At 45.8% G+C, this 23,768-nt stretch overlaps 1 protein-coding gene across 3 annotated transcripts in view; it reads left to right on the forward strand.

The window, feature by feature from the left end:
- The window catches only part of MRVI1 (murine retrovirus integration site 1 homolog), a 117,151-nt gene extending 98,023 nt beyond the window's left edge, over positions 1-19,128 (forward strand). For all 3 annotated transcript variants that reach the window (XM_032489026.1, XM_032489024.1, XM_032489025.1), the window contains 6 exons: positions 1,791-1,840; positions 2,298-2,405; positions 4,329-4,393; positions 9,143-9,262; positions 10,560-10,694; positions 15,707-19,128. In XM_032489026.1, the coding sequence (XP_032344917.1) occupies positions 1,791-1,840; positions 2,298-2,405; positions 4,329-4,393; positions 9,143-9,262; positions 10,560-10,694; positions 15,707-15,950 (722 nt within the window). In that variant the 3' untranslated portion in view covers positions 15,951-19,128. The remainder of the gene's footprint in view (positions 1-1,790; positions 1,841-2,297; positions 2,406-4,328; positions 4,394-9,142; positions 9,263-10,559; positions 10,695-15,706) is intronic.
- Positions 19,129-23,768: the final 4,640 nt, after the last annotated feature.

Here is a 23,768-nt window from a genome sequence, read left to right on the forward strand (position 1 = left end):
TTTACATCAGATTGAGGATGGTTGAGGAGAAAATTTGTTAACCAGAAGATAGATTTGAGAAAGTTACCCAAAATGTAGTTCAGAGGGATAATATTAATTTTAAATATGAAAGAATTGTTATGAGATACGTGATATGAAATTTAGAATGTGAAACTTTGAAATACATTTATTAAGCAATCCATGAGAAGAGAATGGGGTAGAGAAAATATTCAAAGGGATTTTCCAGGATCTGAGAATTTTCCAGAACTAAAGAAAGACATGAATGATTGCATTTAGAAAGTACAATGAATTCCAAGCAGGAGAAATGAAAAACATATCAAAGAGAACCTTTAGGACACCAAAGACAAAGTGAAGATCTTAAAAGTAACCAGAGAGAGAAGACAGATTATTCACAAAGAAATGTCAATTCTCAAATAACAATACTAACACCAGGAAACAAAGAAGTAAAGTGTTCAAAGAGCTGAGAGAAAATAACTGCCAACCTAGAAATAATACTACCAGCTAAACTATTATGTGAGCTTGATAAAGACCTTTCACGAGAATTTACCTCTCACAGACTCTTGCCAAAAGAACAGCTAAAGGATGTACTTAGGGAAAAAGAAAATTGAGATCAAAAGAAAGTAGGATGCAAGAAGGGATGGCAACAGAGACTTCTGTAAACATGGGGTAAATCTAAATAAGTATTCACTTATTGTATGATTGTTGTGTAAAACAACAATCATAATAATTTGCGATTCCAAAAACAGTGCAATAAAAATATTGGAAAGCAATATAAGATTCGAAAGAGTGATGTTTGTTTTAGCATTGATCCAGGAAAGGAATAGAGATCTTGATTTATTTAAAATTTAAGTCATGTAAAATGTTAAAAATTTAAAGGGCACACCAAAGATTAGAACTAAAATATATGAACTCCAAACCAATTTTGTGGGGGTAAGAGTGGTTAGAAAAAAAATCAATTAATGAAGCAAGCTAAATAGAAAATACAAAATAAGATGGTGAGAACATATCAATCACAAGAAATATAAACAGCTTAAACTTGTTGATAGAAAATCTTAGATTAGATCAAGAAAAAATATCAGTTATGTGGTTTTCAAGAGACACACCTAAAATACATGAATGTGAGGGATAGACAGCTATACAGACTAGATAGTATTGGTCAAACTGAGTCAAAGTGAATTGAGTGTTCAAAAACCTTCCTCTGCACATATTGATGTTTACTTGTGGCAGTGTTACCCAGATGTAGTGCTAAATATTTTATTTGAATGTTATCACTTAATATACATACCAAGGAGAAGAGAATCCTGGGGTGCTGGTTTCTTTTGTTACAAATTACTTTGTAGATGACATATTGAAATTACTGTTGGCAACAAGTTTTCATTTTTTATCAACATTTCACCTTCCCTGCTCATAATTTCTGTGACTGTACATTCCTTGAATGAGTAAAAATGTCCCAATGAGCCCAGGTATTGCTACGAGGAATCTTCACACACTCTCTGGGGCATTACCCAGAGACTGTGCAGTGGGGACCAGAAGTGCAAGGTTGGGGCTTCTCATAGTGCCCAGAGGAGTTAGGATGAAAGTTCTGTCCCAAAAAACCCCCACTCTGCAGATGATTGTCTCAAAGGGTGAAGAGTCGAACTCAGTGACCTCGGCACCTAGGCCCTTGGGGCATCTCTTGAGGACCAGCTTTGGCCCATAGGTACCCTGGCTTAGTTCCTGCTCTCTGCTTCCTGCTGGAGCCTACACTGAAAACTTACCTGAGTTCTCTTCTCTGTTCCCTCCTGTTGCAGAAGATGGGGTTCCTCGCACAGCGCGGTCCATGTCCCTCTCACTGGGAAAGGTATGCATGTTCAAGGAATACCAGGGCCAGCAAGAGAAGTTTCTACAGTCACCCAGGAAATCGTTCATTCTTGGATCCAAGGGTCCCAGGGAACCTTGGACAGCTTCTCTCATTCAGCCTCTCACACTTGCTAGCTCAGCCTCCAGTCTTCCCTTGCTCATGGCATCCCAGACCGTACTGTGTCTTCAATGAACACAAAATGATGCGTAAACCTTGGTGTTGCCGTAGATAGTTTTCATACACTAACCAGGGTTTCATACGCCATCCAATGACTGGGGGTCATTTCTGTTCTATTTCTGATCAAGTTAAATTGGAACATGTTGAGAAATCACTCACCACTAATAAAAATTTTATGTTAATTTTGGCCACCCTCTACACCCCCCACATCACTACCCTAAAGCCAGACTATCCAGTGAATACAGCAATACAATGGGCCTGGTGCCTTCTCTTCTCACAGAACATGCCCCGCCGGAGGGTCAGCGTTGCCGTAGTTCCCAAGTTTAATATCCTGAACCTGCCTGGCCAGTCGCCCAGCTCATCCCCCATCCCCTCCTTACCAGCCCCGGTGAGTATGATGATGCCTACCTCCCGGCCCCTAGGCTCATTGCTGTGGGGCGGCCTGGATGGGGCAGGGTCAGCAAGGGAGGAAATTCCCAACGCAGATTCTGTGCTATGGCTCAGAAAGCTCAGTATAGACAAGGCCCCATGTCTTCCACTGCCCTGAGAAGATGACACAGTATCCTTGAGCAAGGTGCTGGCAGCTCAGAGAGTGTTCCTTGCAAAGGGTACCTCTTTTCATTCTTAAACCATGACTCTCCAAAATGGGATTTTTTTTTTTTTCACTCTGCAGTGGATTTAAGCAGCTGAAGTTTGCATCATGCAGTAAGTAGTTAGCTGACCTTTGAACCCTAGGCTCTCTGACTCCAGACCCCCAGTTCTTAAACCCAGTGTTATCTTGCCTTGATTCATTACAGCATTGTTTACAACACTGAAAAATTGGAAATAAGCAGAATTTCCATTACTAAAAGATCGGTTTAATAAATTATGAATTTTCCTGTAAGGGGTTTCTACACAGCTGCTAAATATAATGAATAAATATAAATATTTATTGACATGAAAAAATGTCTATAGTTTATTATTAACAAAAAGCAAAACTCTAGTAAATACAGTGTAACTGTTTTGTAGTTTTTTTTTTAAGAGCATTTTTCTGTGTATAGATGTAGAAAATTCTGAAAGAATAGATGTAAAACTATTCATAATGGTTATCTCTGGGCAATGGTAAAATCACAGTTGATTTTAATTTTCTCAGTACCTTTTCATATTTCTATAGTAAGAATATATTACTTTTAACCAGAAAAAAAATCCATTTTAATTTTTTGAACAAAGATAATTCCTATAAACAGAGTATCTTCTAGATCCCAGACATTTGTGAATCTAGTTAATCCTATCTAAAACTCTTTTAATGATTTCTCCAGTTGTTTCTCTGTGCCCTGTCCCTGCCTAGCACTATTCTATAAGCAACCAGTCTGTTGGAAGCAATAGGTAAAATGGATTCAAGCTCTGTTGTAGTACCACTAGGTAGCAATGACTCTTAAACTTCTTTAACCTCTTCCTTTTGAGCATTTCAGTCATCTATAAATCAACATAAACTCCCAAATCCCTCACTAAAATAAAGCAACCTGAGGAAAAAAAAATTTTTTTAAAGATCTTGGGGAGAGCTAGCTGGTGTGTTTTAACAGGCCTATTTCTAATGTTATACTAAATGTACAAACGTGGTTTCCAAATATATATTCCTTTAGACTAGGGGTTCTAATCAGTGATATACATTAACATCACACAGGGTAATTCTAAAACGTGCAATGCCTGAGCCCCACCCTGAGGTTCTGGATTGGATCAGTGCTTTGAAAAAATCTCCCCTAGGCTTCTAACATGCAGCCAGAGTTGAGAACCATTGCTCAAACCAAATCCATTGCAACAAAACAACGTGATAGTCCTGGGGAATTTATTATTAAGAAATTTCTGATGCCTTCAGCTTTTTGTAATGGCGAGCATCTCTTGTGAGTTGTGCTTTGAACTGTATCACTAGGGCAGTGATGGGTTTGCCTGAATCCATCCCAGGGACCTTGGGGCCTGCATTTTGTAGGGGGTCCGCTAATGTTTAGTCCAAGTCAGTAAATAGGGAACAGAGAAAAACTGATGGCTCCCCTCCAGAATGGAGTCTCAAGGTGTAAATTCTTTTCTTTGCTCAAGGAGACTTGGAAGAGGAGAAAGGGAAAGGTGCACGTTGCTTGTGCACCTAGGAAAGGAGGACAGAGAAGGCCTGAAGAAGGGCCAATGCCTGGGCTCAGCTGCAGATCAGAAAGCATGGGGAGGGGGAAGGGAAAGAGGAGCAGCAGGCCCTCCCCAGCATCACCAGAGACCTGTCATTGGTGCTGGCTTCTTCCCTCCTAGCTGATCTTCAGTTCTCTGTCTCCTGTTTTCCATTCAGTCAGAATCACCCAACGGGAAAGGCAACCCACCTGTCACCTCAGCACTGCCTGCACTTTTGGAAAAGTAAGTCTGTCCATTTTCCTCTTAACTTTGGGGATTTCTGGGGAGAACTGCCCCAACTCACCTTTCCTCCCATCCTCACACCCAACATTTCAATGGAAAGCAAATTAAATTCTGGGGGAAATGAATGGGATTCTGAGATCCACAAAGATTTCAGACCCAGTTTGCAAAATTCCTGGACCAGGAAGATGCTGTGGCTGAGTCCAAGGGTGCCTCAATCTCTGAAGAGCCCAGAGGAGACAGAAGCCTTCTCTGTTCATTGGGATTCTGTGGGCTACAGATACAAGAAAGCCCCAACTCAAAGGGGTTCAAAGAGTAAGTCCACAAGTGAGACTCTTCCAGGTGTGGTACAGCAGGGCCGCAGCTGGGCCTCTACAATTTCCTCTTCTCTGCCCACTTTGTATGTTGACTTCATCAGCAGTCTTGTGGCAAAAGGCTGCAATACCTAGAGGAAGAAAAGGACCATCTCTTTCCATGTTTCTTTCTTCAGAATGAACCCAGAAGCCTTTCTTCAGTCTTCTTTCTTTTAGCAAATTTGGAACATGATCCCTTTCTAAACCAATTGCAGGCTTTGGGAACAAGATTGTCATCATGGGCTTAAAGTAAGCCCTGGAGGTGGGGAGAGAGGGTCAGCTTCCCATGGAGCAAAAGTGGCTCCACGAAGAAGAGTAAATTCCTGAGCAAAATCACGTTGCTGTTAGGAAGTAGGAGGGAGAGTGAGAATTGGGTTGGCAACAAACTGTCTGCTAGGCCTAACTTTTCTAGGCATCTATGCAATTTGCAGGTCTTTTAATCCTCAACCAGAGCAAGGCAGGCTGTTTCTACACACTCAGAGGAGTTTATAACTTACTTTTCCAATTCTTTCATTTGCTTGCTGGAAAACATCTGGATCACAGCTGCCACCTCTCAGAACTTTCCCCTTGTGTCTTTCCTCACTTGGTAGAACACACACCTCTCTTCTTCCTTCTTCCTTGCTTTGAGACAGCTTTAGTCCTTCATTTTCCGTTGTTGTTAGAATAGTTTTGCTTGACCTGGCAAGGACTGTCTGTGTTGGGCCCCTTTTTCAGTACAAGCGCCTAGCTCCCCACCCCCGGACTCAGCCTGTTTTCCTTACCTCTCAGTATATGCAGCCAACACCCTATTGCTCAGTGACCCCCACCCCCACACACACTTTAATCTTGACGTTTGCTAGGCAATTCCTCACTTTGCTGCCTCACCCTGAGGAAGCTTACAGGTCCACCATGTTGTCTAGGCTGTTTTTGTCTTTTTCTTTGTTTCCTTGTTTTCTTGATCACTACAGGGAATATGTAAAGGGCTGACAAACTAACAGCTATGTGGAAGTAAGCAACTTTACAGGATCTTACCAAGCCCCTGGGGTCATAGTGTCTAACCCATGGTCTCTGAATCTCTCCAGAAATAGTCATTCGACATCCTGAATGAGAAGCACACTAGAATTCTCCCTTCCAATCCTGCATCTGGACATACTAACCTCTTTTCCAGGAGGACCCCAACAAGGCTCCATTCCCAACTCTTGGCCCCCAGGTCTTCTGCAGTCAAGGCAGAAGATCTATCTTCCCTCTCTTTCCGACAGACTTTCATGATGGGGCAGGGCCTGGACTCTGTAGAAAGAATGCTCAGGCCAGCTGAGAGCGTCTATTCAAAGCAGTGGGGATCACCAAGAACCTGAACTATCCTTGGTAGGAGAAAGTAAGGTGCAGAACTGGGGATAGCAGGCAACAGGATTGGGGTCACTTTCAAATATTGTTTAACATGTGGAAAAAACAGACTCTAATATATCTGTAGGTCAAACAACACATTTTGAGTAAATAGCCCCTCAGGTTACTGAGAGCTGAGCACAATGACAAACATTTTGACCCAGTAGACGTGAGAGAACAATGAGCCTCATTCTAATCAATCATCCCAGTAGGAAAGCACGCAGCATTTTGGACTGGGAACAGATGCCAAGGTCCATGAGTGTCTGGACCAGAAATCCCTAGGGTGGGCACAGGCTGTACTCAACTCCAAGTTACAGCCATGCATAGGGATTCCTTTAGCTCAGCCCAAACACCAAGTTTGCAGGAAGTAGCCATTTACACAGAGGACCTGCCCATTTTGTAAGATTAACAGGCAGGAACTTAAAGAGCCACAGTGAACTTAGTACAACTCAGCAAACACTTAAAGGCATTTACTTTGTGCCAAGCACCATTCAAATGGAAACACAATCTTCCTACAATCACAGTCATATGGAGGGATGAGGATGTATAGAAAAAAAAAAAACAAAAAACCGCCCTTGCTCCAAGTTCTGCTGTATAAGAGGTGCAATGAGGGCATAAAGGGAGGGAGAGATGGACTTTAGCCAGAGGTCATGGAAGAGGGGAAGACTCTGGCAACAGTTCCACAGAGGCAAAGGTATTTGAACTGTCTTTAAAATGCACACGGAGAAATTTCAGATAGTTGGAGAAGACATTTAAGGAACTCTACACTCAGTCTAGGGGTCAGGAAATAGCATTTTACACCCTACCGTATTTCATAGAAGAATTGCTTTCCTGCCCTTGGCTGTAGCTGTGTTTTTCTGCTCTTGTTCCAGTCGTTTGGACAAATAGGAAACTGCACATCAGGCAGAGGTCACATGGAAGGGAGTGGATAATGTAATTTTAAGGAGGAGAAATGTTATGAATAGCTGATATTTTTAGAGTGTTATCTTTCTTGCTCGCGATGGGTTCTGGTTTCCAACCCGATGAAATGTAATTTTACAAGGTCTGAGGAAAACTCAGAGATGGGAAACTGTTGCCAAGAGTGAGGAGAAGGTGCAAGTCTCACTCATAAAGCCTGTCTGAGAGGTCAGGGAGGGTGGCGGCTGCGATATGTCAAGAGTCCTGGCTGAAAGGCGCTGTTTGGCCTTATTCCAGGGCTCCTCCCTGACAAGACCCCCGTCAGGATTCTGGACACCTAGGTGGGCTGCAGGATTTACAGAGAAGGCGTGGCCATCAGGATACCTCCTTTAAGCCTGAGATTTCCTACCTCCAGCGGGCGCCCCCCTTCCCCTGACGCTGTCAGTCATCCTGCTGATTTTCTAGCGTGTTTGTCTCCGCCAGCCCCCACCACCCTTTCACGATTCCCATGCCTTCTCCTCTCTCCTGAAGCCTTCCTAGGCCTCCCTGCCTCTCACTCTCAGCAGATGACCTTGTCTTCCATTTTCAAGAGGAAAGTTTAAGCTGTCAGACAGGAGGATCCTTCTCCTCTTCCTCTGCCAGGTCCCCAGCCCACCATCTTCATCTCCTTCCCGTTGTCACCAAGGCACATTTTCTCCCCTTGTCTAAGGTCTATCCCACCTTCCCTTTTCAAAGCGTTTATTCCCTTGGTCATCCCCTTCTTCTCGTCCCTCTCCTGGCTCATTTCTATCCACACTCCAACGTGCTTTCATCCCTCGACCCACTTGCTCAGCTACACCCTCCCCAATACAGTCTTCTACTCCAAGTCCTCATCAAATTACTGTGTCTACGTCTCCCCCTTTCTCACCCCCCACCCATCACTAAGCCCATTCTAATCTGTCTTTGGCTCCTACCAGGTCACCAAATCTCCTCTTGCCCTCCATGTTATCAAATCTCATAGTCGCCTGACTCAGGCTCTCAGAAGTGTGTGTGTGACACAGTTACCGCTCCTTCCTTGACACCTTCTCCTCTCTCAGCTCCCAGGGCTCCATGCCCTCCTGGCTTTCCTCTTAGCTCTCTGGCTGCTCCTTCTTAGTCTCCTCTGTAAGGTCCTCCTTCTCCACCTGAGCTAAGGGCGGAGATGCCAACGGCTTGGTCCTGGATCCTCTTCTCATCTTTCCTCATTACTGTGTCCCTAGATAGTCTTACCCAATCCCCTGCTTCCTAGAGCTCTCCTCTAACTCACTTCAGTATATCCAACTCCACCTGGATATCTCTCAGGCATCGAAAATGTATCTTGTCCAGAAGCCAGCTCTTACCTCATTGCCTCTCTTCAGCTCCTCAAACATCTCCATGTCCTTTGTGTCTCAGAGTCTTCGCACATCTTGCTTCTCCATGGGAGGGTCTTCCTCTGCTATGAATGTGGCTGACTCCTTGTCTTTCAGGTCTGTGCTTCAGTTACTCTATCTCAGAGAGGCCTTTTCTGACCACTCAATCTAAGCAGTTTCTCCCCTTGTTATTTCCTGTCATTGCACAGAGTTTGTTTCTCTCACGAAAGTTATCACAATTTGTAATTAATTTCATATTTTGTTATTTCCTTTTTTGGGGTATTCTCTCCTGCTGAGCACCATGTCAGCAAAGACCATTTCTTTTATTTTTGAATGTATCCCCAGCACGTTACCAGATGCCTGTAACTTAAGTCAGTGCTCGGTAGATATTTAAATGAGTGAAGTAAAAGATGGACTACAGGGATGGAGTGACTCCGAACGGTGGGTCTTCTCCATCCTCCTGCTCTTAGTGCCATAGAGCTCCCATTAGCTGTCTGTCCACCCATAGCCTCTCCCAGAGTAAGAATAGAAGTGGATTTGGGAGCATGAGGACAAAGGGGGAGCTGGTGCAGTATTTGATGTTTGGGGGTCTAGGGAGGACTCATGGACTAAGGCCTTTATAAAATCTCATGTCAAAGTAGAAAGACTGAAACAAATTCAATCCAGAATGAGTTTCCTCCCTTCCAGCCAGGAACAGGCCAAAGACATGGTTTGGTTTTCAGATGCCCCATCTGTCCCTGAAAGGATGCCCTGTCCTTCCCTCTTCTCACTAGTGGAAAGACGAACGGGGACCCTGATTGTGAAGCCTCTGCTCCCACGCCGACTCCGCACTGCCTGGAGGGGATTAGCCGGGAGACCAAGGCCAGGCTGGAGGAAGACGCATACAGCAAGGGGTGAGTCAGACTTCGGCCACCCCAGGGTCACCGGCATTTGTCAAAAGATACCTTCCCACAAGCTTTTCCTGCCTCTTAAAGGATTTAGGGAAGCAACCAGTGGCCCCGGGACATCCTTGCCTCAGTGAGGAACTACATAGGAAAGAGCAAAGCTGTTCCACAGGAAGGAAAGGAGGAAATGGGGCTAGAGGTTGTGGTTCGATCATAACAAGACTGCTCTCTTTTTAGGCAGAAAGCCACCAGAACGCCACTGCCCAGAAGGGTCTAGAAATCAGGAGCTCTGGGTGGTTCCTCTGGGTGGTGCCTGAGGCTTCCTAACAGGTGCCAGGAGCAGCTGCAACCCCACTTCCTAGAACCGCCCCGGCCATCCTTCTTCCTGTGAAAGGAGTCCCCTCAGCGTCCAGCTGTCCCCTCTCTAACTGATTTCAATGGCACCTTTGGCCCATTGTCAATCCTAATGGGGCGGAGTACTGAGCAGGTACTGGGCGGGACCCTAGTTCAGCCAGGTAGAGAACTGCCTCTGACCAGGCACCGCGCCCTGAGCATCTTTCCCTATGACGTGGAACCTGTGGGCTTCGGGGTGCAGCCACCTGCACCATGGTGGAGTTGTCCCAGCCAAACTCTGCTGGCCTTAAACACTCAGCTGCAGGACAAGCAAAAAGTCTGTTCAGGGTAATATTAGTCCTGGAAGAAGGAAATCAGAAGGTTTCTCTTGAAAAGTCCATCTTTTCACCCACACCTGTCCTCTACACCTAGAATGCGGGGGAGTAATGTTTCTATTGGCTTTGTGAACTCAGTCCCTCTCTAGGCCAGTTTGTGTGCCTTTCACATCCACAAAGCTTCCCAACAAGTCTGTGTGATGGCTGTCACCCTTCCTAAATCAAGCTGTGTACCTGGGACTACGTCACCATGTTCTGACCCCCGTGCGATGGGGACTGGCCTCTCTGTTTACACAGGAGGGGCTGAGGCTCCCAGGTGACACAGAGAGCATATGCAGACCTCAGCCCTACCAAACGGTTTGTGGAAGAACCCAGCCGGGATGCTCTGCACCCACATTTTTTCCCTGTTTTGTCACACTTTCACATAAACAGGAAGAATGGCTGAAGGTGAGGGGAAATTGTCCTGACATGAGCCACCCTGGGATGCAGTAGGGCCTTTCAGCTTTTTCCTTTTGTGTGGGACCACGGGAAATGCGTGTGTCATCATCGGGGGTGCTCAGCGCCCTCCTCCAATGACTCAGGAAAGGATGCTCCACGCCTGGCCTTTCCAGACTCAGTCGTTCATTGTTGCCTTCCAGATACCAGGAAGGTCTAAAGAAGACCAAGGAGCTTCAAGACCTGAAGGAGGAGGAGGAAGAACAGAAGAGTGAGAATCCTGAGGAACCTGAAGAGGCAGAAGAAGCTGAGGAAGAGGAAAAGGAGCAGAGAAGCAGGTTGGAGTGCTTACCATTGCTGAAATGGGTCCCAGTTCATTTCACTGCACAACATCCCTAGAGGTGCCAGTCCAGGGCAATGATGGATCCGGGGGGCCCAAGTGAGCAGCCAGCAGAAACCAGGAGGGCACTCATGTTGGAGGAGGAGGCAGAGGAAATTTCGAAGAGCCAACATAGTTAACAAGGGGATGTTTGCAAGAGCTGAGGGGTCAGGGGTGGCCAAGGGTGGGGCTGGCAGCAACCAGGAGTTCTCAGGAGCTGAGAAAATGCAGGGGCCCCTGAATGGGGTTCCCCCCAACAAGCCCAGCCACAGGTAGCTCATTCCCCATCCATCCCCATGAAAGAGGGAGCTAACCTAAAGCCCAAGAGGGGAGCAGGGACAGAGAGAACACAGGGAGGTAGGGGACAATTTCAACTTCATGGCAAAGGTGAGTCTCCAGCAGGTTCCTTCCATGGTGACCAAACAAACCAAATGTTTTCACTTTGATGGGAAATATTTGGATTTTTATTTTTTAGTATACTTTATATTTCAAGTGCATTTTCCACTAAATCATGAAAAAAAAAATATATATATATATGACATGCAGAAATTAGATATTACATTACACACACATTATATCTTGCCCTACCTGTACCTGTGAATATAGTGACACATCAGCATCCTGGATTTTAACAGAGAGCCCAGATTTCATACATTTAGCCTTATTGTCTCTGTTAGTATGTTCAAACCAGAAGCCTTGAATTTTGATTTTTTTAAATATGGTTACAGCAAATTTGGGACACTTCACCAAAATTATTATTTTTAAACTTCCAGGATGTCTTGGGGTCCAGGGTGACTCCAGCCAAAAAAAAAAAAAAAAAAAAAAAAGATCAGTTAATCTAATCAGCCGCTAACCTTGGGACAGGGTATGTGTCTGTGCCTCAGTGCTGGCAGACTCTGGAAATCACACGCACACAATGAATAAGGTAATAGAATACAGATTTGAAGTGAGATGGATATGCTTCAACGCACATAAGAACGACCAGCAGAGCCCAGTTGGTGGGAGATTCAACCAGAGCGAGAGGTCTCAGTCTGCACGAGTCAACCTATGTTCAAGGCAAGAGAAAGTGCTTCCCTGTTGGAAACAAACCTGTGCTAGGATGCACCACCTCCCCTAAGAAGAGAAGCCCAGTTTTCACATAGAAAGCAAGACTCCAGGCAGCTGGGTCCTGTCTGCTGGGGTCTTCTCTCCCTCCTGGGGGTCCTCTGCTCCTGTTTTGCAGGCCACCACACTGCCTCCTCCCTTCTAATGCAGTCAAGCCGAGGCCTGGACAACAAGCCTTCCTTTGGCTCCCTTCAAAATAGAAGGACAGGCTGGGATTCCTAACCCTTCCAAACACTAAGAACAAAAGAGAACTAAACAGAAAGAGGACGTGGAATATAAACAGTCTGGTTTACAAAGTACACAGCTGGATCCTTACCTAGCTAATTTGATCTCAGGCTCCCATTTCACGCAGCCCCAGGGGAAGTAGGGCTGTGCCTGGCTCTCCCTCTGCCCAGCTCCCGGTCAGTAGCACATGGCAACGGCTGCCCGTCGCATCCGTCATCCAAGAGTGTCCTTTTACTCCTGCTGATCCTGAGAGGCCTCGTTCTCTCTCCCAACCTCTGCCCCTCTTGGATTCACTTTTTGGTCTTGAGAACATGCCTGTACCTCTGGTGACGGAGGCCAGGCATCAGCACAGCCCCCAGGAGGCCCCCTGGCCTTCTGCACATGGCGTAACTTCACCTGTTCAGGCCCAGCAGTGTGGTGCCGTCTCCATAATAACTGACACTACTCTCATGTACGCTGCCCACTCACAGTTATCGGGTCCCTTCCTCACCTGTCACCCAAGCCAGTCTAGCCCCGAGAGCTGTTGTCTTTGATATCAGGCAATCCATTCATTCCTAAGTCCCTTACATGCACAGTTGTCTACAGGCACCTGCACTCAAATGTGATTCCCCCACCATGAAATTTTGGCATCGTCTAAAGTCAACAAGCAAAGTCTGAAGTTATTAAAAGCCCCATGTCCCCCTTGTGCATTTTAAAACTACTGGACTGACCCCAGCAGCTGACCCCTTATTTAAGAGGTTCCACATCAAACACTAGAGTCTTGTCTGAATCTCACCTCTGTGATAATAAGACATAGTAATAAGACATAGTAATGTAACCTGTTGTAACCATTACTTTCTGGAGGATCAGCTTAAATGAATTTTGGGTGAATCAACCCAGTATCTTAACCATATTCAAGCAGAGAACACAGTCCTCTGGCATTCATGTAATACATTGAACAAGTGAACTCATCAGGTCCAACGGAACACTTTTGTCTTTTTTCCCACTATCAGTTCAAACCTGCTCTTTGGGGTTAAGATGATATTAGGCAAATTCCTTTACTTTTCCAATAACTCTCAGAAAATAAAAGTCCTCTGGTCAAGTTTCAGTCCCAAGAATAACCTCATTTCAGTAATTAAGATGGCCAGTTCCCTGAAATAGTCAAAAGCCTGAAGTTAAAAAGTTCAACCTTCTCTCTGCCCCCCCATCTCCCCCTTCTCACCCCCTCCCCCCAGCTCCACTGTGCTTCAGGAAGGAAGCCTGCAGCGAGGACAGAGCAGGTTTCTTGCTCTCCTCTGCACTTACACTCCCACCTTCCACCCCAGCTTGGCTAAGGCAGTGCCTGAACCCTCCAGGGTTAACGTGGGAAAAGGGAATGGAGATTAAGGATAGGAAAGATATTACTTGGCTGGTCTTATTGTGAGCGGGCTCCAGGACTTGGCAAGGATTTAAGGCTGACTTTGATTTTGTTGAGTGCCGTGCTTTATGGGACCTTCAGAGAAACCCACCCCCATCCCCCTCTCCAGTGTATACACACACAAACACACACAGACACACACACACACACACACACACACACACACACACACACACACACACACACAGGTTCACATCATTGCTGAGGCTCTCTCAACTGCAGGTCCCTTTATGAGGTCGAATGCACCTCTCCTGGCTGGCTACTTTAAGTCCCTCTCTCAATCCTTGGGCAGCTGGAAGTATATCTTGCTCAGCCCTAGGCAGCATTTCCAGGCAGGGTCTGTGACACCCCACGCCAGCTCTCCCTGTCCTGACTACATTCAGTTAAGGTGAAATATGTGCCTTTGACCCACTAGTGGTGGGAAGATGGTTTTTCCCTACCATGACCCCCTGCTCTGATGCCACCAAACAGTTCAGCAAGATTCTCACTCTCCAGGTCTCTCTGGTGAGAGTCATGCACCAGTCCACTGTGCCCCCAGACTGCGACACATTGAGCTCCCCCAGCAGCATCCCTAGAGCCCCTTTCTAGCCCCAGGTGTGTGTGGTGGTGGGGGGGGTAACCTCATCCCTCTCAATGGAGGAGTAGGTAGAATTCAGAACCACCAAAAACTGATTTCCAAAGTAATTCTGTTTCTCATCTAATACCATTCCTAACCTCCCTTATAGGCTAGAAATGGGTGACCAGCTAAGGGTCATGAAGCAGATCTTGCTCTCCTCCTTGGCAGCCCTACTTCCCCATTCCTGGCAGCTTGTTTTGAAGCACAGAAATACAGCCCCAAAGAAAGACAGTTGTACCTAAATAGAATCTAAATAGGGCTGAAAGAAAATAAGCTTCCATCTCCAAATTCTCCCTCCCCAACAGTTGTGAAAACAGCCAGTGATCTGCATCTCAACTCGTGGGCTCGCTGTTTTGCTTTACTTAGTTGTTCCTGAAACAATCCTCAGAGCGTTCCCACGTGGAAAAGAAACCAGCCAGTGCCGTGGTATCCAAGGCAGGCATCCTGAGCGTGTGATCCCTTTCTATGGAGATTGTTGAGTCTGTCTACCTATCTAAGGCATCTAGCTCTGAATCAGAGCTACTTCTCAGCAGCTGGCCTGCATCTTTCAGTGTCTGTGTGAGCCTCAGCGTCTTCAGAAAGCCCTCCTGTCGCTTTTCTCATCTCCATTTGGCGATTCTCAGTATTCTCATTTTTACATTATTTTTAATAAATAGATCTGGGACTAGAAACAGGAAGAGATTCTAACTTAAGGAACGGACCCAGAGCTTCTCCGGAGAGCTCTATGAATGGCTCTTCAAAGTGGGGCATCTGACATGTCTTCTCACTAGACACACACAGAAGAGGGGGAGAGTTGAGAGGCGGTTGGGAAGAGAGGAAGAGGGGGAGGAGAGAAAAGAGGGAGTTGAGGGGAGAGAGAGAAGAGTGTGGAGAGAGCAGAGAAAGAGGATGAGGGGGAATTAGGGAATGAGGTTGATAGGGCTGAGAAAATGTGTTGAATAAGTCACCCAGAGTTTGCTGGAGGCTCCTAGTCCTCTGAATGCCCCTGGAATAGTTTGCAGTGAGCTGTTGAGGTTGATCCGGTTTCTTGTCATTTATTACTCGACACCAAGAGTCTTCTAGGAGTTTGTCACAGTCCTTCCACTCTGGACACAGTCACGTGTGGAACTGAGGACAACAGATTACGCATCTGAGCATGGAGGCGGGGGCAGGTTAGCACCGGGGACTGATCACTACTAGTGCTAAGCGCAGGAAAGATGCTGGTGCTGTCTGGATGCCTGGGAGCAGGGGGTCAGCCGGCCTGGTATCTTGGGGCTTGGGAGAGTTTAGATATTAATGACTGTCTCATGAGTAGATGAGGGCCTCTGTGAATGGATGAATGATCACACAAATAGAGTGTTCTAGACCAGTGGCTCTCAATATAAAGGCTATGGGCTTCTGGCATCAGAATCACCTGGGGAAAATTTGTAAACTATAGATTGTTAGACCATTCTTTTGGAACTTCTTATTAAGTAGTCCTAGGGTATTTTGAATAAATTGCTGTCAAGCCACTCGCTGCACAGCTGAGTTTGAACCACAGGTCAGGACAGCATGTAAGGTACCCAGATGGAAGTGTGGGTCTGGGCATCATATATGTGCCCAGTAAACTAAACCCTCCACCCTTTTTTTTTTTTTCTTTTTCATTTGACAGCAAACTTGAAGAATTGGTTCATTTCTTACAAGTCATGTATCCCAAACTGTGTCAGCACTGGCAAGTCATCTGGATGATGGCCGCCGCCATGCTGGTCTTGACTGTCGTGCTGGGGCTCTACAGTTCCTATAACTCTTGTGTGGAGCAGGCTGACGGGCCCCTGGGGAAATCCTCTTGCTCAGCCGCCCAAAGGGACTCCTGGTGGAGCTCGGGACTCCAGCATGAGCAGCCTACAGAGCAGTAGGAAACCTGACACCCGGCTGGTGCCCTGCTCCACACAGCCTACCGCCCTTTCCCCAAGCATGATGTGTCAGGCCCACCGCTGCTGTCAGGGAAGAGCGGGGGCTCTTTCATACTCGGCACCCCTGTGGGCGCTATTCATACACAGTAAGCAGTGTTCTTAGAAGATCAACAGAACTGCTCTGGGAAAGCATCCGTGGACAAAGAAGTGGCCTTCACCGGGGAACTCCAATGGAAGGGAAGGTTGCTCAGATGGCTGGGGAGAAACAAAACACCTTCCCTACAGTGGACAGTGCGAAGCTCACTCTCCCCCTTTTTCTTCTCTGCGGTCAGAAATCAGGAAGAATTGTGCCTAAAGGCTCACTCTGACCCCGAGGATCAGACCTGGAATTTGGAGTCACAACATGAATATCTTCCCATTTCCCATCTCATTCTTACTGACTCTCCTTCAGCCTCCCCTCCTCCCCTTTGGAATCGGAGTTTCTCTTTACAGAAGTCGGAAAAGTTTCTCAAAAAAATCATTAGGCTGACTTTAGCTCAGTGCTCGAAATGAAATGGGAAGATGTAAATTGACATATGCCTCTGTACACACACACACACACACACACACACACACACACACACACACACACACAGCATGCACGTGCATGAAGCCAACTACCCTCCAAACGTGTGTTCTGGGTGTGCGTTGGGGATAAAGCCAAACCCCAGATTTTCACTAGGTGTGGGGCAAACACCAGGCACCTGTTCACGAGCTCTCCACGTGGACTTAAGATGTTTGAAAAACACTGAATACTCCTGACTTCCTTAGCAAACTTGCTGGTCTCCATTTCAAGTGGTGATTCTAAGCTGCTGTACAGCATGGTCTGTCCCCTCTTTGCTCTCTCCCCAGTTGAGAGCAGTTAACCCGCCCTTCAGGGGAAGGAGGAGACAGGGTGTGCTTTCAGCTGCGCTGTGCCCAGATGCAGGTGTGCAGCTCCAGCTCAGCACTCCAGTTCCAGTGGAATTCCCAACCCAAGTGTATGTGTCAGAGCACTCTCCTTGTTCAGCGGAAAACTGAGAGCACGTCCCACCTCCAGTCTGACTTCTCGCTCCACCTTTACAGTCACTGCCTTCCTTCATGCCTCGTCATTTCCAGGGGTGTGGCTTCTGTGCGGGTTTCAGAGATGGCTTTGCTTTTGTTTCTGTTTTGCGGTGGACGTTCATCTCTGTTGCTGACACTCATAGAATTTATTTGAGCCAAGTGCTGTTCTAGGTATTATGTAGGTGTTCATCCACTGAGTCCTCAAGAAAAAGAAAAGACTATGACTCTTCCCATTTTCAGATAAGGAAACTGAAGCACAAAATCACAAGTAATTTGCCAAGGACACCCAGTTAGTAAATCATGGGGCTAGGAGTCAAAAGCAGGCATGCTGGCCCAGGGGCTGTGCTCTCAACCCCTCCACTATTTTTTTTTAAATTGAAGTATAATTGGTTTACAATGGTGAGTTAATTTCTGGTGTACTCAACCCGAACTAAACTGCCTTGTCCAAAGGTCTCCTAGCTGGATGTCTTCCATTTCAGCCCCATTCCCCCAAGTGGCCCTTCAGCCACTCCAAGCCATTTCTGGTTCCCAAACTAAATTGTTTTTGCTCAGTAGTTTTTCTTCTGCTGCACCCCCTTCTTCTGGTTACTCTTCCGGACCAAGTACAAACATCATCCCCTTCATAGAGCTTTGATGGCCTCCTTCCAGCTCCCCACCATGCCCCTCATAATAGGTCACACCCTTCTCTGTGCTTTCTGGCACTTTTTAAACATCTTCATTACTACTACTAGTGACCATTACCAGAGTGTATCATATTAACTTATTTATGTGTCTGTCTTCCCTAGCATTCTTCCTCAAAGACAAGAACCATGTCTTACCCATTCTCTGGGTAAGTGCCCAGCATGGTGGCTGCTGCTTGGGAGGGTGTCATTAAATGTTGGTCAAAAGAACAAGTGAGCATTCAAGGTGGTGGAGAGCAGGTTGGGAACAGCTGACATTTTGCATGTTTCCCAGCACCATTACCACCACCATCTCAACAAGAAAAATAACATCTTTATGAGCCTCAACTTATTCTGATATTTTTCAGTCTGCTTTGTGACCCAACCAGCAACACCACTTCCAAGCTCAAGGGCTGGATTTGATGTAACCACTCCTTTCAGAAAGGCCCACCTAGACCAGGCTCCACTGTAAGACAACATGTTGTTGTAAGGAGGGATATCCTTTCCAGGGGATGGAAAACCGCTGTGAGAGGACCCCACGCCAGGGTTGACCAAGGATGTGCTATTAAGGTAAAGAGGTGCAGATCAAGGCAGACAGACTTTGGCAGCATGGGGGGATGGTTTGCCCTGCCTCTTCCAGGGGGACCAGACACACTGAAGGAGCTTTAGGCCCTCAGAGCCAAAGAGAGGATGCAAATGGAGCTCCAGAGAAGATGGCTGTAGGGCAAGATTCTAGGCTGGGAGTGTCCAATCTCAGCCTCCCTTGCAGAAAGACCAGACTGAGCTGGCCCATTGTCCAGCTGGCCACAAGCTTCCCACCTTTGTTTCCAGTTGAGACAAAGGCCAAGAGAGGAGCTGCAGTGAGCTCTTGAACCTCCAGCTGCTCCACAGAAAGGCCTGCATGACTGCTTCCATTCAGCCAAACTGCTCTGTGAGTAAGGGAGGTTGAGGACAAGAGGGAGCAAAAGAGTAACCACATTTTCAAGGGCATTTCTGAAAAAGGGCTCATCGGTATCTCTTTTCTGAAAAGCAAAGATGGACCTGAAGCAGTTGGAACTGTTGCCGAAGCAGCAGTGAAATGGAGAGGAACAGGCCCTGTACTTCCAATAGTGGTATTGATCAGAAATAAAAGTTCCCTTCAAAATGCCTCTGAAGTCTAACGTCTCTGCTTAGGACCCTAGGACTCTGTGTTGTTGATGTCATTCTTGATGTCACCTCCTAAAAGGACCTTCACTTTCCGGCTGCCACAAAGCCCACCTGTGTCACTCCCCATGTACAGCCTGGCTGAGTAAGTGAAGGAGAGAGATGCTGGACTTGTGTATCACTGGCTGTCAGTTCCTAATGTTGTTAAACTTCACACAGGTGTGCTAGCATTGAAATATAGAGTGTCACATACCTGAGTTTGAAAATAAAAGCACATTTCCAAATCTTTGGCAGCAGCCAAATGCCTCCTCATTTTGTGGAGCTGAGCCCCAACCTTGCCCCAACTCTGAGTGAGAATCTACCTCCGGATAATAGTGCCTCCCCGACGTCCCCAGCCCTTGGGTCACTGCACTGCAGGCTCTCTCCCAGGGGGTCGGTCATTTCCTCTCCTTCTCTTCTCTGTTCCTGATCCTAGTTTCTTGTATCATCCTGGCCTATTTTTTTTTTAATTAATACACTTTACTTTGATGGAGACTGCTGAGTTTTCACCAACCTGATTTCTACAGCTAAACTGTATTTTTCAGTCTTTTCTTGCAGCAAGGTGCAGGGAAATGTGGACTTTCTAGATCTGGTTTGCTAAACAGACTTTTCTGCCCAGTACTTCACAACTTCTTTATTCTCCTCTCTGCCTACCAAATTCAGAGGGGATCTGAAGACCTGAGACCCAAGAAGATGGCAGGACCACTGGGTGGAGGCTGAGCCTTTGAACGGGCGCTCACAGAATTCATCTGTGATATGAGCAAGAAATTAAATTTTAATGTATTCAGGAATATTTAGTGAAATTCAGAAATGTTTGTCATAACAGCATACCCTGATTAATTCAGACACTTGAACTAGAAATGACATAACAAAATTTCAAAATACAAGACACTGACTTAGCAGTCAAATGACAAGAAACCTGGTATCAGGGGCTGGAAATATGGTGACCCATGCTGTGAAGAAAACAAAAATATTTGGTAAAGTCTAACCCATGATAACTTGAAAGGCAGTCCATGGGCAGCCTATAGCTCTAGGAGGAGTGGCTGGAAAGCATCAGAGTGTTGGAGTATGTGAACTTATATTGGCTGCCTTTGGCAAGGTATTGCAAGAAAAAGAAGTACTCAGGAAAGAACTGGCTATTTGTAAACAGAAAGAAAAAAGCATCTAGAATGCTTAGATTGAAGAGTTAGAAAACCTGACTGCTTCTAAGTCTCAAAGAGACTGAAAAAGAGCTTTGAGTGAAAAAGAACCAAAAGCATTTTTTCAGTTGAACCCAGATCAGCTCATCCCTATGGTAAAGGCCTGATTAGGGATACAGCCCTGCCATCTGTGTGTTTCTAATGAACTCAGGGTAGCCTCCATTAAATTAGAAGGGAGGCCATAGGGCTGAGAAAACAAAAAGAGAAACATATCTTGAGACTTGCGACTGGGAAAGGATTTGGGGTTAAGATTATTGGCACATGGAATCAAATGGAAGCTAGTAGATCAGAGACCTAAGTTGTGAGGGAATTGTATTTACAAAGAAATACAAGCCAGGACTAAAAACTCCTTTGAATGTTAAGTTAGAAAACAGCCTTGGGGATCCTAAGCTTACATCAGCAGAAAGCACATTGTACAGGCTGTGTTACCCCGATGAGGCCATCCTCCGTGGTGGCCACTACACATGTGGCCAAGGAAGACTATATCCAGTGAAGGGCCACAGAGAACAGTGGACGTGGGACAGAGGAGTTTCTCCTAGAAAGCAGAATCTGGACCTAATTGAAGGTAGGTGACTGTGGTCTGCAGAATTTCTGAAATGCCTCCCCTCAAGATGCCTCCCCCAATCCCTGGGATTTTTGAACATGAGATATCACTCCTGTTATGTTACATGGTACAGCTGATCTCAAATAGGGAGACCATCTGGGTGGGCCCAGTGCAACCGCGTGAGCTCTTAAAAGCAGAGAGCTTTCCCTGGCTAATGGAGGACGTAGAATTCAGAGAGCTGAGAGGTGTTTGAAGGACTCCAAAGGTCACTGCTACTTTGGAAATGGAGTGAGCCACATGAGGAGAAATGCAGACATCCTTATAGGAGCAGAGAGTGGACCCCAGCTGACAGCCAGCAAGGAAATGGGGACCTCATTCCTAAAACCTCAAGGAAATGAATTCTGCCACCCACCTGAATAAGCATGGACATGGATTCCCCAGAGCTTCCAGGTGAGTACCCAGCCCACCCGGGACCTTGATTTCAGTCTTGTGAGACCCAGAGCAGAGGACCTAGCTGAGCCCACCCAGACTTCTGACCCACAGAACTGTGAGATCATAAGTGGGTGCTGGTTTAAGTCACTGGGTCTGTGGTGATTTGTTACACAGCAATAGAAAACTGATAGAGCGGTCTTTATAATGTCTCTCCACCGGCATTCCAGAACTGCTGTGACTGGGTGACTGCTGTGTCTCCCACCCCTCTCCTTTACACGTGGGAGTTTTTACTGAGGTTACTCAGATCCTGCTGCACCATTACATTTAGGGGGCAGCATATAACTTTTTTAGTTCATAGATGACCAGACCACAGAGTGCCACAGCTGGACCATTTGGAGAAGACTGAGCATAGTTAGAGATCATGGATTTTGAGCTAGATTGGACCTTGAGTTGTCTCCCTTGAGAAGAGAGTGACTGTATTCTGTGGGTGGGAACAGCGAACCCTACACTGGGTGAGCTGAGGGTAAACTGTGGCAGGGACTGCTGTGTGTTCACCAAATCGTTTTTCCCCTGGCTTGTGGGCACACACCTGGATTACATTTCTCAGACTCCTTTGCAGTTAGACAGGAGCAAGTGACAACATTCTGGCCAATGAGATATGCTTGAAGTGATATAGCCACTTCACAGGCTTGGCCCTGGAAGCAGTTTCCATCCAGCACAATCCTCCGCACTCCCCTCCTTTAGTTGCTGGTTGAGTGCAGGGGAGGGTGGTTTGAGGAACTAGGTGATGGTAGCACTACAGTCTCTGAATAACTGTGTGTGGCAAAATCCCCCACTCCTACACACACAATCCACCCCCCCACCACCACCACTGTCAGCCATTGGATTGTAACATGAGAGAAATAAACCTTAATTTTGTTAAGGCATTGAGATTTGGGGTTGTTTGTTGTAGCAGTTAGGCTACACTGACTAATACATTTGCCATTCTGCATATTTTAGAAAATAACTAATCCCTGTAATATGAGTACCCCAGAATTATCCTGCTATGGTACTTCTACGTTCACACAATTCAGCTCCCTTATTTGACAGGTGATAAAATGGAGGCCCAGAGAAGGTTAAGTGACTTGCTCAAGATCACACAGATAATTAGTGTTCAAACTTACACTAAAATTTAGATATTACCCTCAGTCCAGGACTGTGGGTTGTACCACATTTCCTTCTTTCATGCCACATTTCAATGTTATACTCTATTTAAATTTTTACTTGTGTATGTGAGACTAACTATCACTTCCACTCCTGTGTTTCATATCCAGGGAACAGGAAAACTGGCCTGGATATTCCATGTTTCCTGCTCTCCTTTGAAACTTGCTGTTCTCTTCATTTTCATTTAACATTTCAAATTTCCCTTCTAATTCTACAACTTCTAAAATTATTGGTTCTCCCTGATTATTGCATGAGCTGTCATTTTACAAGTGGACAGTGGTGCTGGTTCTTTTTCCACATCCTGAACACAGATTATCTGGCAATATTTTGTTCATAGCTCTCCACTTTAGCTTTGAGCTCTTGGCAAAGAACTCTTCAGAAACTCATCTTGAAGGAGATAGGCATATTCACACCTAACAAGAGAGGCAGCAAGTTCCTAGCAAGCATTTTCGGTAACATTCCCGTGGGGGCTTAACTTCTCTCAATATGGATATCCAAAAAAATAAGATTGTTTCCTCTTCTAAAAGCTCATTATTAATCACCAGCCCAGTCAGGCAGACTCTCTTTCTCTAATAATTTCCCTTCTAAGATTTTGTTTCCAGAATGTAGGTCAGTCATCTCACTTCTCATAAGCTATTTCTCCCATCCAAAGCCTTGCCTGTCACATCTCATTTTTTCCCCTTCCTGTCTTCTTTCTTTTCCTAAGACTTCAGCAAATGCTGGAAGGCCAAACCCCTGCCAGCTGTGATGTTAGGCTTTAAGGATGACGGTGAAGGGGTCAGGGTCCTGCTTGCCGGTCTGCCTGTTTCCACGGTGATAGAGCCATGTATGTTTCTGAGGTCCCCAGAGTCCAAGTCTTGTGCTCACCCTAGTAATGAAGTCTGAACTAGAGGTATCTAAGGGATGTTCCCCTGTTCTCTTAGAAGTTCTTATTATTGGTATTTTCCACATCAATGTCTAATTTGATGACCAATACCATTTGTTCAGAAAAGAACTAGTTATCCATACACTATTCCTATAAGTGATATTCTTTTTGGAGAAAACTAAGAAACCTTTGCTCAAGGCATTCCTCTCAAACCAGAATTCCAGAATTACCATGGAGGCCAAACCACTGAAACTCCAGCTGGGAAAGCAGAGAATACTTGTACATAGTGGAGATAAATCTCACATTCATCAAACAAGAAAGGGGAAGTCTAAATGGAGTTTGGGGCTACCAGGATATAAGAGAAGTTATTAAAGGGAGAGTTACTATATAAAGGACCCCTGTAGTGATGACTATTACAAGGTATAAAATGACTAATTTTATAAATAGCCCCCCAAGTTGTGTTTTATAAATGTGAATTTTTATGTGGCTGGTTTCTTTGAAGAAGGGATCACCTATAGTGGTGTAGAAATTTCAGATGTATGAAAAAGTCCTGGAGGGAAGCATGAGGACTCTGTCCTTTGTATTTAAATAATCATTTGCTCTCTTGAACCTCAGCATCATTCTCCCACAGATCATAAGGATACGCAGTTAAAA

The sequence above is a fragment of the Camelus ferus genome, chromosome 10 (assembly GCF_009834535.1).
Source record: "Camelus ferus isolate YT-003-E chromosome 10, BCGSAC_Cfer_1.0, whole genome shotgun sequence".
In the NCBI taxonomy this organism is placed as follows: Eukaryota; Metazoa; Chordata; class Mammalia; order Artiodactyla; family Camelidae; genus Camelus; species Camelus ferus.